The sequence below is a fragment of the Periophthalmus magnuspinnatus genome, chromosome 5 (genome assembly GCF_009829125.3).
Source record: "Periophthalmus magnuspinnatus isolate fPerMag1 chromosome 5, fPerMag1.2.pri, whole genome shotgun sequence".
In the NCBI taxonomy this organism is placed as follows: Eukaryota; Metazoa; Chordata; class Actinopteri; order Gobiiformes; family Gobiidae; genus Periophthalmus; species Periophthalmus magnuspinnatus.
The window spans coordinates 31,085,005-31,103,028 of record NC_047130.1 but is presented as its reverse complement, the minus strand read 5'-3'; the positions used below and the strand labels follow the sequence as shown (position 1 = coordinate 31,103,028).

The window sequence follows — 18,024 nt, the reverse complement described above, 5'->3', positions numbered from 1 at the left end:
GCTGCCAGAGGATTACAGGATTTAGAGAGAAAAGCCTCACGAAAGTTAATCTTGTATAACTGGTAAATTGAATTGAATAATTTCTCAGAATGGTAATTTTGGCCCAAAAAGAAGATGAGATGAAGTTTTCAAAGCCCCAAGTTGATGTTGAATTAGGTGTGAATTTCTTTTGACACTACAAATAGAGTGATAAATGCAATCTAGTGTACCACATTACACGCTTAATCGAGTGCCAAATGAAGCAGTGACAGTGTCTATATCTTTGCCAAAGGAGCATCGACATTATGTCATTCTTGACATTGAAACTGGTCTAGGATCTTAACATTATTTTATGGTAGGCTCGGGCAATTAATCAGTACTAAAATTTTAAACTCAATTTTGATATTAAGAAACAGACACAATACTAGACTCTTTATTTAAACAATAGAATGACTTTTTCAACATTAAATCATAGTATTTTCTTTTATATTACCATGTGGTCTTATATCTGTGTAATCCCTCAAACTTTCAGGTAGGTTCCATAGTGGTCCATGGATGTATATTAGTTTATGTGTCTTATGCTTGTTCTGATACAGCTCAAGATCATTCAGATCTATTAAAATCAACGGTGTACAGCCAATCCTCAGTCAGTAAAACTATGTCTTTTGGTGCAGAGTTCAAACTTTACATTGATACATTGGACTATTTCAAGTCTGCCTTGTTTATTTTAATGAAATCAATACTTAAAACCATTCTATTTTGTTTTTAAAAGAAAAAAAAAAGAATCAAAAATCAAAATAGAGCTGGGTTTTTTTCTATATTGTCCTGCCCTATTTTATGGTGATGCTGACCAATGGTTGGTTACATATTTAAAGGGATTTGTATTGAATAATCAGGTTCAGAAATTATTTGGATATATACACCACTATTGTGTTAGGAAAAAGTCCTTCAGCTTGTTTTTATAGGCCTACACTACATTATGAGATACATTATAGTTACAGAGAATGATACAACAATGCAGTAACCTTTAAAATAACCTTTTTTTTTTTTTTTTTTTTGCAGATTCACTACACTTAACTGAAAAAAGAGAGATTAAGTCTGCAGAACCTCTCCCATTTTAGACCCATCTGACTCGGTCCAGTCCCAGTCCAGCTTGCCCCTCACCTCTGACCTCCTGATGCCGAAGAACAGTAAAGTGACGCAGAGGGCGCAAAGCCATGAACATGTGACTGAATCTGTGGCGGATCTGCTCGCTCATGAAGAGCCACTGGACTATAAGAACAGCTCTCTCAATGTTTCTGGGACAGGGAGTAATAAAGTCCCACAGATACAGGTCCCAGACAATGAGGAGCGCCCCGCCTGGAACAGCAAACTACAGTACATTCTGGCCCAGGTGGGATTTTCTGTAGGACTCGGTAATGTATGGCGCTTCCCCTACCTGTGTCAGAAAAATGGAGGAGGTAAGTCTTTAAGCCTTAGCTTTTGGGTATTTAGAGTCCGATTGCCTGGTGCCATGTAGTTGGTTACATTTAAAATGCATTTCAATAAGGAAAAGGATTGCTGCACAGTAGTTATTTTAAGACCACAGTCATATTTACAAAAACATTTCTGACTTTTTTTTTTTGTTTCTAATTTTTATGCACAAAATCTTTCTTTACCATGTGGTGTTATTGTTCTGATGTAGATCACGACCATTCTACAACTATTCAGGTCCAATTTTGTCGTATTTACACAATTTTTGTTCAGATGAGTATAATTGTTATAGTTGTCATACTAGTTGCATTGATTGGTGTCGACGTATTGTTTTTGTTGTTTTTTTCTTTCTTTTAGAAAACCCTCTAGTAATATGATTATGTTGTCCTATTTTTATTTAGTCGTCATCTTTCTTTAGCATATATTTCACTCATTTGCACACAATAGATATTTAACTGTCATTGGTTCAATACTGACAAACTAATTGGTCCAAAAACTATGCATGGGATTGACCAAAGCGCACTGACCACATCAATTACTTTCCTTGTCACAGTAACAGCACAAATGCTTATTGTCCATGGCACTTCCAAATTAACATAGCCTCATGCCAAAGGAGCTTTATGTAAAAAGCATGTCTAAATATAGCTGCTTTATTGATCTGTACTGCAGCTAGGCAGTTCAGATGCAGGAAACCCTAAACAAAATGAATGTAACAGTATACCACAGACCAGATAGCCTCCCCCTGAGATTCAGATGATACATGTGTTAATCTCTGGCTTAACAACAGTGAAGCAGGGTTAGTTTTTGCATGCACAACATAATAAATACAACTGATAATAACTTACAAACTGCAGACTCATTTAGTCCAAGGTTACGGGGCATGGACTAAGGCCATTTTACACTGTCTAATTTACTGTTAGTGGTGCTATTATAAACACATTAAAGCTGTGTGCTGCAGACATTTATCACTGTGTCTGCTCTTTCCTGTGTTACCAAGCATTTTTGTCTCAAAAGGCCTTTTGTAAAAAAGAATGGAAAAGAGGATGGAAAATATTTTGATTGTCATTGTTTACACACAAACATTAAGGTTGACTATTCAGTCCTCACTGCTATTGCATACTGCTGTTGTGTTCATGGGCAAGGCACATAAACCTTGTCTGTATGTATCTTTTAGTGTGATTTATAGTGTTGAGAATCACCATATGCAGCTACATTGAGGAATAGCTAAATGAACATATGCACCAAATTGTAAAGCAATTTTGTGTGTTTTGGCATTCAGACACACAATATTCAAAATATGTTGGCACTGAAAATGTAGTAACACACCCCCTTCATGTTTTAGGAGCATACCTGGTGCCGTACTTCATCCTGCTCCTCATTATCGGGATCCCACTGTTTTTCCTTGAGCTGGCTGTGGGACAAAAGATCCGCAGAGGCAGCATTGGTGTCTGGAACTATGTTTGTCCTCGTCTGGGCGGGATCGGGATGTCCAGCCTGATGGTGACAGCTTTTATAACACAATAACCTCTTTTATGACATGTTTCCATATGATGAGAAAAAGTGAATAGCATTCACCTAAGCTGCTAGTATTGTTTTTTTAGGGAGAAGTAGGTAAGTTAAACCCTTCACCTTTATAGTCTCTTCCTCTAACATGATAATGGGAACCATGTTACTATGTATTTAAAATTTACTGGACAATAATGCACTATTTTTGACAGAGACCTAACTGATCAGGTGAAACAGGCAGGAGCTATACTTTCATTCACTAATGAAATGTTATAGGAGAAGAGAATAGATATGGATTGCAAAACACTTCCACTACCACAACCAGCCTGTCGCCATAAGATGTTATTGCCTTGACTGTAATGTTCCAGGGTATGGCATTTAACTTCTCTGTTTTTTGGAAGCAAGCAGGTGGCTTTACCAGGCACAGTTACAGGTCAGATTTGTGGAGAACACAGCGAGAATGCATGTTTTTGCTGTGGATTTTGTTTGCAAGTTTAAAAAAATTTGATTGGAAAAATACACAATAGAAACATGTAATGACGTACTGTAGAACATTACAGACAAAGCAATAGAAAGAGATAGGAACCTGGCGGACCGAAAAAGTTACGTAGTGCATGTTTAAGATTGCATATATTTAACTACCGGTAGTAACTGTTTTACTGTAAGTTTATGCAACTTATAGGTCTATTGTTTACTCTAATATTGTTGTCCATCTTTTCACGTATGAGATAATGTAGTATACTACAGAAAATCAATATCACCATGAAACTGATCCCTACCCAGAATGCATGTGGAGTCAGTCCATCTCTCTCTGGAGCACTCGTTCTATTGGAATATCTGGGAATCAAAGGTCTGCCTTCCCTCAGTAAAGACACTGCTGCAGAGCAGGCTATAAATATCTTGCCCATATCACTGCTGAAAGGAGAGCACTTTAATTATTCATGCTTTTCCCAGCTTTATTTATACTCTGTATGTCCTCATTGACAAGATACACTAGACTGACAGCAGGTTGGCACAGGCTACCAAAAAGCCATGCTATTTGAAAACTGTTTAATTAAAGGTGTCCTGTGTAACTTTTCTGGTGGAGGATCAGCCACCTGCTTCCCTCCCTGGAGATGTTATGGTTTTGTCTAAAATGTTCCACAGAATGGCATTAAACTTCTGTCTCCATGGAGCCAAGTATATCAGATCTGTGGAGAGTCAAGCCCATTCACAATAGGATTGTGCATTTTTATTCTTTTTTTTTTTTTTTTTAGCAATATAGCCATATAGATGCCATACTGTAGAACATTCCAATGCAGTAATATCTCCAGATAAGTAGGTGGTAGACCGCCCAGTGGAAAAATTGCATGTAAATACATCAAATCAGTGATTTATTTTGCTGTCTATTTCTCTATTGTTTTGCAGGTATGTGGATTTGTGGGGCTCTACTATAATGTTATCATAGGTTGGAGCATCTTCTACTTTTTCCAGTCATTCCAGTATCCTCTGCCTTGGAGTGACTGTCCAATAAGGAGGAATGGCACACTGGCCAGTAAGTCAACAGTACACAGCTGGATAAAGTATCCACAAAATATATTCAACTTAGTGTAATGTAACACGATATTGCTCAAGTTGAAGTAAAAAGTTATCAACAAAATAATAGCTAAAATACTGTAATGCACATATTACAATATATGATATTTCCTGGTCAGAGTTGACACCTTTTGTTCTTCTTGTACCTGTTTATGTGCTATTGTTAATGTTGTCAAACATTTTACTGAAGTAAGTACTGTTACTTCTAAGTAAAATTATACTCTTGTACAAGTAAGAAGTACAAATTGCTCTAGTAAATGTAACTGTGTAAATGAAAGTCAATACCACCCACTTCTGGTCATATTCAAAACCAAGTACCCCACACTGTATGTGATCTTTCAAGTATCATCATAAGTAAAATGACCTAAACTAGTCCTATGTGGTTTGTGCTGTGTGAGTGTGAAAGTATGCACACCCTCACTGTTAAAACTGCAGTGTCTTGCTTCTTTTCTGTGTACTCTGTGTATCATTTCATTTTCCCAAGAGGTTTACAGTGCTGCCTCTGCATAACCTCGTTTAGCTCCCAACTTCAAGAATACTGTGGTTATCATTACATCTGCTGTGTTTTTATTTGGATTGTTTGTTTGGCTGTTAGTGGTATGGGCAATAGTTACGCATTTAACTTCAAGTTCTTTTTACTGTTGTTGATGTGCAAGTGTGATTGGTGATGGTTAGAGAGGCCATGGGTGCAGAATTGGAGACTTAGCTCTACTAGACTATTGGAAGTAGATAATAAATAATAAATCTGGTTCTAAATGTATTTATCGATCTATGAATCTTTTCTTTTTTTTTTTTCATTATAAGTATTTCTATTGCTCAAAAATTTCTTGAAAAGATGCATTCTTACTGTGAGTTGGCATACCTTTCCAATGATCAGGCCTTTAATTTGGCCTGGTGGCGTCAGTTGCTTGTCTACAGAACTGAGACAGAAAAGTTTAATGTCATATTGTAGAACATGCCAGGCAAACCAATAACAGCTCCATGGAGACAAGCAGGTGGTTACATAGTGCACCTTTTGTGTTTAGTGCAAGTGCAATCATTCTTCTATCGCGTTATTTCTTCACATCTATCCTACTGCTCTCCTCTCCTATATCCTTTATGTTTAGTTGTGGAGCCGGAGTGTGAAAAAAGCTCTGCCACTACGTACTTCTGGTACCGTCAGACTCTGAACACCACAAGTACAATTGCAGAGAGCGGAGGCCTCAACGTGAAAATGACCCTGTCTCTGCTCGTAGCCTGGATCATCGTCTGCCTGGCTGTCATTAAAGGGATTGCTTCGTCAGGGAAGGTAGGGCATGTAACAGGGAGGCTAAACACACAAATAAGTATATGACCTAGATCTGAATTGGAGTTTTATAATGAAATGCAACCTCATTTTGGGGGGATTAAATGTGTTGTTGTGTTGTATGTAGCATTGAGACACAGCTATCCAATACGAGATTAGATTTTAGGTGTAGGGGTAATATTTTTTATCCTGCTGTGCCAGATTCAAGTTCTGGATATGGCAGGCAAGTAATCGTAAAAATAATTTGCTACTGTTCAAGTGACACTAGAAAAGCTTAGAAAACCAAAAACATTTACCCGGTATATACATTTTAAGCTATGATAATTATATACATTGCTTAAATGACAGTGTAACTTGATTTGTAAGATCATAACCCTAAACCTTCATTTTCTCCCTTATATTTTCAGGTGATGTACTTCAGCTCCCTCTTCCCTTACGTGGTCCTATTCTGTTTCCTGGTCCGAGGGTTGATGCTGAAAGGATCTGTGGATGGCATCGCTCACATGTTCACACCAAAGGTAAGACTCACCAATCCTTATGCCCTGTGTACATTGACTGCAAGTGCAGTGTGGTTCAGGACAGGTTTAGTTTTATATGTCATTCATATTGGCTTGGACTATAGATGACAATTTAGTAGAATTTGTTGTTTAACTGGCATAATACAGAAATTGTATCCAGGTTCATGGAGAATAGTTGTAATTACTAGACCTATCCACATGAAACACAAACAGGCATATATTTTAATGTCTTCTCCATCAGCAAATATGATCTGAGACATATTTATAATTTGTGTTGCCATTTGAATGGACCTTAAGATTAATATAAAGGTTTTCTGTTCAGATATTTCCTTCAAAAGCTTTAAATCACCCATACATTTATATAGGCCCCTGTCCTATGTCTGAAACTATAACACCAAACCCTATCCATTCACACAAGCTATTGTCAATGTAAAGTACCTTAATTGTTTTCTAGTTGGAAAAGATGTTGGAGCCTCAGGTGTGGAGAGAGGCAGCCACGCAGGTGTTCTTTGCTCTGGGCTTGGGCTTTGGAGGCGTCATAGCCTTCTCCAGTTACAACAAGATCGACAATAACTGCCACTTTGATGCTGTGCTGGTCTCCTTCATTAACTTCCTGACCTCCATTTTGGCCACTCTTGTTGTGTTCGCTGTGCTGGGCTTCAAGGCTAACATCATGAATGAGAAGTGTGTGGCAGAGTAAGTTTTGGCAACTCTTTCATTTTGCATATCCTGCTAAGTTCTTTTTAACTTATAGTAAAATGATCTGGTCACTATATGAAAGTTTCATTAAGTTCATAATTAGTGTCTTGAGTAAAAATAACTCCTTAACGAACTAAGTGGATAAGATGTAATCTTAGATTTCCACCTTTATTAATGTCTGTGTAGACCCTCAGTCGTCCAGGTCTGATCCACTTCTGAAGAAGCGGCTTGGATGAGTAGCGAAACGTCTTCACTCCTACAAGATTTGTCCAGTTGACAGATTTAACTTTGTTGTTTGCTACACCTTTATTAATGTAAAGATGGAGATTTAATAAATAAATAAATAAATGTTGCTCTCGACTATACACAGTTGACCTGTAATGTGTAAACTATCTAGTGGTATCAACTGTTTGTTTCCATGGGGATAGATAAGTTTAATGCCATACTATGGAACATTTCAGGCAAAGAAATAACATCTGTGTCTAGAAACTCAAGGAGATTCTGCTTGTGCCCTGTAGGAATGCTGATAAGATCCTGGGATACCTGAACTCAAACGTGCTGAGCCATGACTTGATCCCTCCTCATGTGAACCTGTCGCACCTGTCTCGCACAGACTACATGGACATCTACAGTGTCATCAGAACAGTGAAGGAGGACAGCTTTGGGACAATGGGACTGGAGCCCTGTGTCCTGGAGGATGAGCTCAACAAGGTCCCACTGCATTTTTTGTAGTGCTTCATGTGGCTCTTACCCTTTATTTTGGTTTAATGTTTAGAGCTTAGGGAGTTTTTTGGACAATTTTTCATTACTTTCTTCAAAGTCAGAAGTTTACATACATTTCATTAGTATTTGGTATCATTGCCTTTAAATTAGGGATGGGCAAACTTGACACACGGGCGACAATGGGTTCTAAGGATATGTATGTATATGTGTATGTATATATGTATATATTACATTAGAGATTTGGCCTCTAACATGTAGCAAAGCAGGAATATGCATGGCTCATTGCAGAAACTGTTTTCCAAATGCATTAATTAAATTAATAATTCATTTATTCAATTTCAGTTAAATAAACACAGCAGAAAAACATTCAGTTTTATCAAGTGCTAAAAGATCAACAACTTGTTGAAAAGGTAAATTGCACAAGATTCACCCTTACCTATTTTAATATAATTTGGTCACCTTGGGCGGGCTGGACTAATAAGCCCAAAGGGCTGTGTGTGGCCCCTGGGCCGTAGTTTGCCCATGTGTGCTTTAAACTGTATGACTTGGGTCAAATGTTTTGGATATCCATCTACAAGATTCTCACCATATTTGGCAGGAATTTTGGCCCATTCTTTCTGACAGAACAGGTGTAACTTAGGCCACCTTGCTTTACACATGCCTTTTCAGGTCTGCCTATAAATTTTCAATAGGATTGAGATCAGGGCTTTGCGATGGCCACTGCAAAACATTGACTTTGTCATTCTTAAACTACTTTGTAACCAGTTTGGCAATATGCTTCAGGTCATTTGGAAGAACCATTTGCACCAAAGCTTTAATGTCTTGGCTGATGTCTTGAGATGTTGCTTCAGTATTTCCACATGATGTTCTTTCCTCATGATGTCATCTATTTTGTGAAGTGCACCAGTCCCTCCTGCAGCAAAACAACCCCACAACATGATGCTGCCACCCCGTATTTCACAGTTGGGATGGTGTTCTCAGGCTTGCAAGTTTCCCCCTTTTTCCATAACAATGCTTATTATGGCCAAACAGTTCAATTTTACTTTTGTCAGGCCACAGGACATGTCTCCAAAAATGTATGTCTTTACCCCTGTGTGCAAACTGTAAAGTGCCTTTTTAATGTTTCTTTTGGAGTAATGGCTTCCTGTAGAGTGGCCTTTAAGCCCAAGTTGGTACAATCCTCATTTCACTGTGGATAATGACACACTCTTACCAGCTTCAGCCAGCACCTTCACAAGGTCTTTTGTTCTTGGGTTGATATGCACATTTCACCCGTTTCCTTCCTGAGTGGTCTAATGGCTGGACGTTCTCATGATTTTTATACTTGTGTATAATTGTTTGAACAGATTAACCTTCAGGCACCAAGGATGAACCAGACTTGTGCAGGTCCAAAATTATTTTCCTGATATCTTGGCTGATTTCTTTTGACTTTCCCATAATGTTACACAAAGAAGCAGAGTGTTTCAGGAGTGCCTTAAGGTGCATCCACAGGTGTGTCTCTAATTAAGTCAGTTGTTGTCAATAATCCTCCATCAGAAGCTTCAGAAAGACATGACTGGGGTTTCCCAAACTGTCATAAGTTATAGTAATCTTACTGTATACAAACTTCTAACTTTGAAGACAGTAATGAAAAAATGTTCAAAAAATCCTCACATTATTCTGACATTTAGCAAATAGAAATACTTTATGTAATCTTAACTGACCTAAAACAGGAAAGGTTTAGTCTAATTTCATGCCATGCCATGAGAAAAGAAAGGATCCCCCGAAGAGGGTGACCATCTTTTTTTTCCACGCTCGGGACCTCGGGAGCTTGAGGGTTCTGTGCAGTATCTTTGCTGTTCCTTGTACTGCACTTTTCTGGACTGAGATGTCTGATGTTTTGGCTGTAGCCACTCCTCCAGTTTGGGGGTCACTGCCCCGAGTGCCCGGATGACCACGGGCACCACTGATGCCTTCACCTTCCAGGCCTTCTCCAGCTCTTCTTTGAGCCCCTGGTATTTCTCTAGTTTCTCATATTCCTTTTTCCTGATGTTCCCATCACTTGGTACTATGATATCCACCACAACGGCTTTGCTCTGTTGTTTATCCAACACCACAAAGTCTGGTTGGTTCACTATCACCATTCTGTCAGCCTGTATCTAGACGTCCTACAGGATATTGGCTCAATCATTCTCCACTACATTTGGAGATGTTTCCTGCCTTGATTTTGGAGTGTCCGTACTCTGCACAGATGTTTCTATACACTATGCCCGCGACTTGGTTATGCCGCTCCATGTATGCTTTCCCTGCATTATCTTACACCCTCCAGTTATGTGCTGGATTGTCTCAGGGGCCTCTTTGCACAGCCTACACCTTTGGTCTTGTCTGGTGTAGTAGATCTGGACTTCTATCACTCTGGTGCTCAAGGCCTGATCCTGTGCAGCCAGGATGAGTGCCTCTGTGCTGTCCTTCAGACTAGCTTTCTCAAGCCATTCATTGGATTTCTTGATATCAGCCACTTCGGTTATGTTCTGGTGGTATATCCCATGCAGGGACTTGTCCTTCCATGATGGTTCCTCCAGCACCTCTTCCTCTGCACTCCACTGTCTGAGACATTCACTGAGCACATCGTCTGTTGGGGCCTCGTCCTTGATCTACTTATAGATCTGTTTCATCCTGGGCTGTGGCTTTCACACTCACTAGTCCTCGGCCTCCTTCCTTACGGCTCATTTAGAGTCTCAGGGTGGTGGATTTGGGATGGAACCTGGTCAGGACGTCTTAACGTCATTTGTGCTGCCAGACACTCATAGAGAGCAATGTTTCTTTAGCCAGTAAGCGTGGATCATGTCAGGCCCTGGTGCGGTTCAGTTTTTTCATACCTGAGTCTCTTTCCTGGATGTCTGTCACTGTGATGGTAACTGGATTCTGTTCATGGAGGTTGCTGTGGTCTTTTGTCAGGGCCACCAGCCACTGTACATCGCTGTTATATGCTGCCTCCTTCTCCCATATGTCTTTCCTGCACTGTTTGGTTTCCAGCCTCAGAACTCTGTTCTGGTGTAATTACCCACAAATTAAGCTTACACTTTCGGCAGTTGTGTTGTAAACAGATGGTTTATTCGTTTGGCTTCATTATCTAGTGTGTACCTCTTTAGGCGGCTGGCCAAGGCTGGAGCCTTTGTTTGGCAGTTTCCAGTGCTTCAGGTATGGGCATCTGGCTGTACCTCTTGGGTACTTGTTTTTTCATTGCACCTCTCTGGGTCTATGACAGTTGGCTCACTTCTCTCTGTGCTGCCTTGATTTTAACCTTAACTGTCGTTTCCATGGTGCGTATTGTTTCTCATGGCTCCCAAGGTTGCTCTTATAGCCAAGCATCTCTAGGATCTCAATGTTGGATTCACATCTTCTAGGAGACTTTCAAATGGTATTTCACTCTTTAGCTGAAGTCAGGGTTGCCTTGTGTTTGTTTAGGCAATGATCTTATCTTTCAGGTCAGTTGCTGCCTCGCTCAGCATCATATTTATTGGGGCTTTGTACCCAATCTCCATTGGGTAGTTGATGTTAACTCCCCTGGACCTGGCGTCCTGGCTTTCCCTTGCCATAGCATTTTTTGTGTTGTACCTTGTCAATCTCAAGTTGTGATACCAGTTGCCATTTGCGGTTGTTGGAACAGTGAGCTGTTAGTTGCTTAGCCATAAACTTGGACTGTGGGTTTGGAAGTAACCATTTTTCCCACATCCTGTTCATGTAACCCCTCTGACTCGGGTCACTGGAGTAGTAGCATTTCTCATCAGGGTGCTCTAGTTCCCCAACACCTGACGCAGACCTTGTGTGGCCAGCCGGCATCTCGTAAGGTTCGTTCACTCTCATCATCTTCTGGCATCTCCCTTAATTCTGAGTGGTTGTATGTGAATTGTAAATGAGGGACAAGACCAAATGAGATTGTACTTGAAAATATGACAATGTATTTGTAATGTATTGAAAATGTATTTTTGTGTTATGTACCTCTCTCTTATGTTATCTCTCTGATCACCACAGGCCGTACAGGGGACAGGTTTGGCTTTCATTGCCTTCACTGAAGCCATGACACACTTTCCGGCCTCTCCGTTCTGGTCCGTCATGTTCTTCTTCATGCTCATAAACCTAGGGCTGGGCAGTATGATAGGGACAATGACCGGAATCACCACTCCTATCCTGGATGCGTACAAGGTGCAAAAAGAGCTCCTCACAGGTAAGAAATCATGTATTATGTTAAACCATTGGAGATTTTAAGATGCTAAATACTAAATGTAGTGTTCATTCAGGTATTCAGACACCACAGAGTGATAAATGTATTTACTAGGCTACTAGTGACGCATCAGGTCATGGGGTTTGTCCATGGCTCTTTTTGTTTTTGTTTTTTTTCCCACTGTGTTTGCTAATACATGGGAGATTTCCATGGTAACAGTACTAGCTACACAAATTGCCTTAGCTCTGCTCCTCATCCAAATTGCGAAGGTTGCTATCCAGGCTATTACAGGTAATTTTGTGATGTTCCATCTTGGGCCAGTAGAAAAAACTGTTCAAGAGAAGCCATAGGGGTGTGCAATATGGCGGTTGGAGCCATATCAGACCAGTGCCTGCATACACAGTAAAACTGGTTGAATACATTTCCCAAATATAACTTTAGGTTAAGAAATTAACTTTGAGTCTCTGAAACATGAGTGAGATATCTCACATATGGGACAGCTCTTCAAACTAGTCACCCAGAAGCTTTATAACACTATGCCAGTCTCTGACTGGCTGGGAGACTTAACGTATGCCCCGCAGAGAAGGCAAACTTCCTCCTGTTATAAGAGCATACCTGCCCATCTCCACTTCAGTCTAAGCAAACGGTCTGGTGAGATACTGTCAGCTTTTCCCGGAGGCACACCGCAAACAAAAATCCAGTAGGCTCAAGTAGATCCATAAACCAGGTTCTTTATTCTGGCACAGGCATCATTCAAACTGATTCGACACAATCTCCTCATTTTACATCTCCAGAGTGGGCTCTATATACTAGTAGCACACATCACATTCTCTTAATGATTAGCTTGGAATATACAGACATGAACATGTTATCTGGATTCACTGAAGACAAAGTCAGCATGCTGATCTGGTCTTTCTTAAGAAACACACGTCTTGCACGTCTTGGTACAAAAATGCACGTAGCACTTCCACATCCATGTATGTTCCAAGTACATTATGACATCATCGTGCCACACTGGCACCCACAAAAACATACAGGTCAAAGTATAATATATCATATATATTAATCTCACAATACCTCACTCATGTTTCAGAGAACTGGAGGTAATTTCTTAACATAAAGTTCTCTTTCAACATTTGTTTTGGTATCTAACATATGGAATGTAAAGACTCCCATATTGTCAGACAAGCTTACCCAAAGACCAGTCATTGGAGCACTCCGGGTGGCGCTCCCATGCTCAGAACATTCAGAGATAGTGAGGTCTCAGTGACATCCAGTCTATAGAGCCTTCCAAAGGGTTAGTTTTTCTCCACACGAAGCGTTTTGCTTTTAGGCCAAAACGTTCGATCAGACCAGAGCACCTTCTGCCACGTTGTCCTCCAAATTACTTCTAACGAACTGTAAACGAGACTTTTTATGGATGTTTTCAACAATGTTTTTTTTCTTACCACTCTTCCATAAAGACCAGATTTGTGTAGTGCACGACTAATAGTTGTCCCCTACCTGAGCTGTGGATCTCTGCAGCTCATCCAGAGTCACCATGAGCCTCCTGGCTGCATCTCTGATGAGTGCTCTTCTGTTTGTTCTGTAAGTTTTGGTGGACGGCCATGTCTGGGTAGGTTTGCAGTTGTGCTGGATTGAACAGTGCTCCTTGAGATGTTCAACACATAGGAAATCTTTTTAGATACAAGTTTAAACATCACCACAACTTTTTCTCTGACCTGTTTGGCTCCTTTGACTTCATTTTGTGGTTTGCTCGCCAACACTCTCTTAACAAACTTGTGTGTCCTTCACAGCACAGCTGCATTTATACTGAGTCAAAATTCCACACAGGTGGAGTCTTTTTAGTCATTAGGTCAACCTTCAATCTTTCCAAAATCATCAGGCAACTTCTAAAAGTAATTGGTTGCATTCAAGAAAAAGGGGGTTGAATACTTTAAAAAAAAATAAAAATAAAATTTGAAATCTTGGAAACATATTTCCTTCCACTTCACACTTGTACATACATACCATTGTGTTGCTCATTCACATAAAATGTTAAGAAAATGTATTTAAATTTGTGGTTGTGACGTGACAATATGTGAAAAAGGTCCAGGGGGATGAATACTTTTGCAAGCCACTGTATTATTATTTTTGGCTAATTCACTCAATTTGGTATAAAAGCACTCTAAAATAAATTGCACAAATTAAATTAATGTTCAAAGGAATACCTTGCAGATTTCTGTGATAGTTGCCATGACAAAATATGAGAAGTGGCTTTTTGTCACTTTTATGTTACATTTCTCTTGGTGGGCATTTCAGTGCTTTTAACGTTATATGTTCAATAGATGGACTGAATGTCATGAATGGTAAATCATTTTTCTTTTAAAGCATTTGATACACCGTTGTCATACTGCTGTGATAAATCAGACTTGTTCATTGTCTCATACTTTTCTTAGAACTCAGATAACACACTGATATGCACTACTGGATGCAGCATTTATTACACTTACACTGTGCAATTTAATACAGATTTTGTAGTAAAATGATGGTAGAGCAAGTTAAGAGTAAACAATACTCTATTTGGTGGAGAATGCAGAAGAAGAGAGTATTTCTCTTCAAATGAGAGAATAATTTAATCATTTAGGGTAAAATAAATGTACAAAATTGAGTCGGTATTTCAATGCTTTTAATGCTTTGTATGTACAACAGATGGGCTGAATGTAATGAATGCTAAATCTTTTTTTCTTTTTTTTTTTTTATATAGGGACCAAATATATTTTTTTCAGAGTAAAATGTAATTCCTTGCAAAAATGTTCTTCAATCAGAGCAAAATGTAAATTCACTGCAGCACTGCACCCTGCTGTGTCTGTGAGTGAGTGGTGGTCAGAGAGGCAGATGGAAGTCCAACTTCTATTTGTCCAGAGCAGCTGTGGCTTTAACTATTAAGTCTTATGAAGTATTTCAACATCTGGATAAGCACTACATGAGACTTAATCATTTTTATTAAAAAAAACAAAAAGACAAATTCTGGCTAAAATGGGGGGGGGGGAAGCCAACACCATCTTCTTCAGGGAATATACACTGCACTATGATTGGTTAAATTGTGTGTCATTACATGACAGATACTAACTAATGGGAGTGTGTTGGTGGTTGAAAACTAGTAGACAGTATGTGACAGAATATGAGCATAGAGCTGCATTAAAAAACATTGCATAATGATAGAGAAATTTCTCCGAATTCGTAGAACATAATTTTATTGTATCATATTGCCAAATCTTAGTACAAGTACAAGCTTACTGGTCTCTTACGTTAACCCATTTTTTTTTATTTTTTTTTTCAGTCGGTTGCTGCATTGTGGCTTTCCTGTGCGGCCTACTCTTTGTTCAGCGCTCAGGGAATTATTTTGTCACCATGTTTGATGACTACTCCGCTGGTCTGCCCCTCACTGTTGTGGTCATTCTGGAAAACCTCTCTGTGGCTTGGGTGTATGGCACTAAAAGGTATTGTGTTCATATATAGGCCTAAAGTCCCCAGCGTGGTCATTTGATTAACTGATTAATTGGTTGATTGTGGTTGAAGTGTCATGGTTTTCAATATATTTATTTTATGTTACTTGGAGAAAATATTTATTTTAAAACCTACTGTATATTTTGATCAAACCCAAGAGCTCTGTAACGCAAAATCAACTTTTCATCAAGTTCTAACCGTCCTGTAACATTGTTTCCTGATCAAACACCATCTAGCAACCTCGAGTACTATTTTGGCTCATTCACATTCAAGGAAATGGTTATAGTAATCCCATTTTCTTATTTTAAGTTTTAAAACATGTAATATCACATTTTACAAGCTAAAATTGTTCATATAAATTACATTTTAAGTTATAAATATTGTCTTTGCTGTAACATATTTCACCGCAACAGATAATAGATGCCATGCTCAAGTTGCTTGCCAATATAAAATTTGAATGTATTGCCTCCTGCAGGTTCATGCAGGACCTTGAGGACATGTTGGGGTTTCGTCCGTGTAAGATCTATTTTTACCTGTGGAAGTACGTGTCTCCATTCTGCCTCATCATCCTGATCTCAGCCTCCATCATCGAAATGACCATCAGTCCCCCGGGATACAACGCATGGGTCCAGGAGCTGGTCAGTGTCAGTATGTCCTCACAGAAGTATTGTTTTATTCTGCTGCTGTCTCTAGTGGTCAAGACATTTGAAGAGGCCTGTGACATCACGCGCCTCTGCTCTGATGAGAGCCTATTACAAAAATCTGGCTGCAGGGGTGGAGTTTGAAGCCTTTCAGATGAGTTCCTCATATCTCCAGACCACACCCCTCCTACTTATTTTCTTTTAGTCTTTTAGTCTTTAAGACAATGCCCAATTAAGCAGCTCTTGTCTAAATTAGTTTAGGTGTTTAGTCCCACTTGAAAGATGAATAGGCCAAATTTATATTGTCAAGCACAAGGGGTTCGCAACCCGCGGCTCTGGAGCCGCGTGCATCTCTTTCATCCTTATACATCTCCACGTGGTTGGGAAAATACATTTTAATTGATATGTTTTTTTTAATTGTATTTTAAATTGGAAGATTGTGATTTTGAGATATTAAAATAATATTTATTTATAATATTTTATTTATAATATTTATATTTTATTATTTTTCATCGTTCAAAATAAGCGTCATACTTGTAGAAGCTGGTATACCCACTAAAACAAACAGCGCTTATGCCTCACAGACGACAGCTCACAGTCCTGTATAAAGACTAAAATGACTTCGTACAGCCCCGATGCAGATGCTGTGCAGAGGTTCCGTCTCTGTAGCACTTTATGGATTTCATAAACAACACACTATAGTTGTTTATACAAAGCGTAAAGGTAAAAAAAAAAACAATATACACAGTGTTATCTTCATTTTAGATGTCAAAAAGTATTTGCGGCTTCCAGTGTTTTTTGTTTTTTTAAAGGTGGCCGATCCCTGGTCAAGCATAAACCATTTATAAATTATATAAAGAAAAGTCCCAGCCACAGGGGGTCAATTTTTAGTTTGTGCCAAGATCAGTGATGGGAAATGTCAAATTCCAGACACAAGATATTTAGTATTTTTATTTTTTTTAGCATTTTACTTGTACAACAAATGGTAATCTGTATCAAAATGTGACTTCCTGTCGACAGGCCCAGGAGCGTTTCCAGAGTTACCCTCCCTGGGCACTGGCCATGTGTTTCGCCCTCATCGTTTTGGCTATGCTCCCTCTCCCCCTCGTTTTCATCGCCCGCCACTTCAACCTCATATCGGACGGCTCCAATAAGCTGTCCGTGTCCTACTGCAGGAACATGATGAAGGACATGTCCAACCTAGAGGAGCAGGATGAAGCCCGCTCCATCCTCAGACCCAAACCTGGATCTGTCCCTGCGCCCAAAATCTATCTGACCCCAGCCGGCAACAGCAGCGTAGACCCCAACGCACTGTCTCCTAGCAGTTGTTACGGGATGGGCTACCAAAATGCCGCCATCAGTCCTACCACACCCACCACGCCCCCCTCACCTCTCACCCCAGAATCAGACTCCTGATACTTTTGTACAATTGCACTCAGTTATGTAGCAGTTGCCTTCAATCTGCTGTAGGGGGCAGTGCGGTGTAGGGTTCTTGGTCCTGTCCACAGCACAACTGCCCCAATAGATTTAAGCAGCACAAAGCCGCGTTTATATTTCAGAGACCCAAGTGTAATTGTTATTGATCGGCATAGGTTAGATGTAGCACACAGAGATGGAAGAAAAATGTATCACGCAACTGTTGCTTTGGAGTTATGCAAAATGATAAGGCATATCTGATTAGTCTGTAGTAAAAGCTGTTTTAAAAAGCTGAAAAAATAGCAGTTACCTTGGATAAAGTGGAAGAAGATGGATGGATGCTGTGCACTTTAGCAAGCATTTCAGCACTGATCTTTCTACACTTTTGTTTTTATATTTACAACCAAGACATTTACAGGGATGTTTAAGCATGTTCTGGTGGACTGCTACATCATCTGAATCATATCGTCATTAACATATTAAAAGATTCATATTGCCACTATTGCCCACCTAGTT

General features: G+C 39.5%; 1 protein-coding gene across 1 annotated transcript; it reads left to right on the top strand.

Moving 5' to 3' along the window:
* The first annotated feature begins 1,156 nt into the window (after window positions 1-1,156).
* On the top strand, window positions 1,157-17,587 carry LOC117370629 (sodium-dependent neutral amino acid transporter SLC6A17-like). The gene is made up of 11 exons (XM_033966103.2): window positions 1,157-1,439; window positions 2,795-2,952; window positions 4,366-4,492; window positions 5,640-5,821; window positions 6,226-6,336; window positions 6,791-7,032; window positions 7,554-7,746; window positions 11,773-11,965; window positions 15,285-15,444; window positions 15,927-16,089; window positions 17,113-17,587. Exons 1-11 carry the CDS (start codon window positions 1,157-1,159, stop codon window positions 17,506-17,508), a joined length of 2,208 nt encoding a protein of 735 aa, XP_033821994.1. The 3' UTR covers window positions 17,509-17,587.
* Window positions 17,588-18,024: the final 437 nt, after the last annotated feature.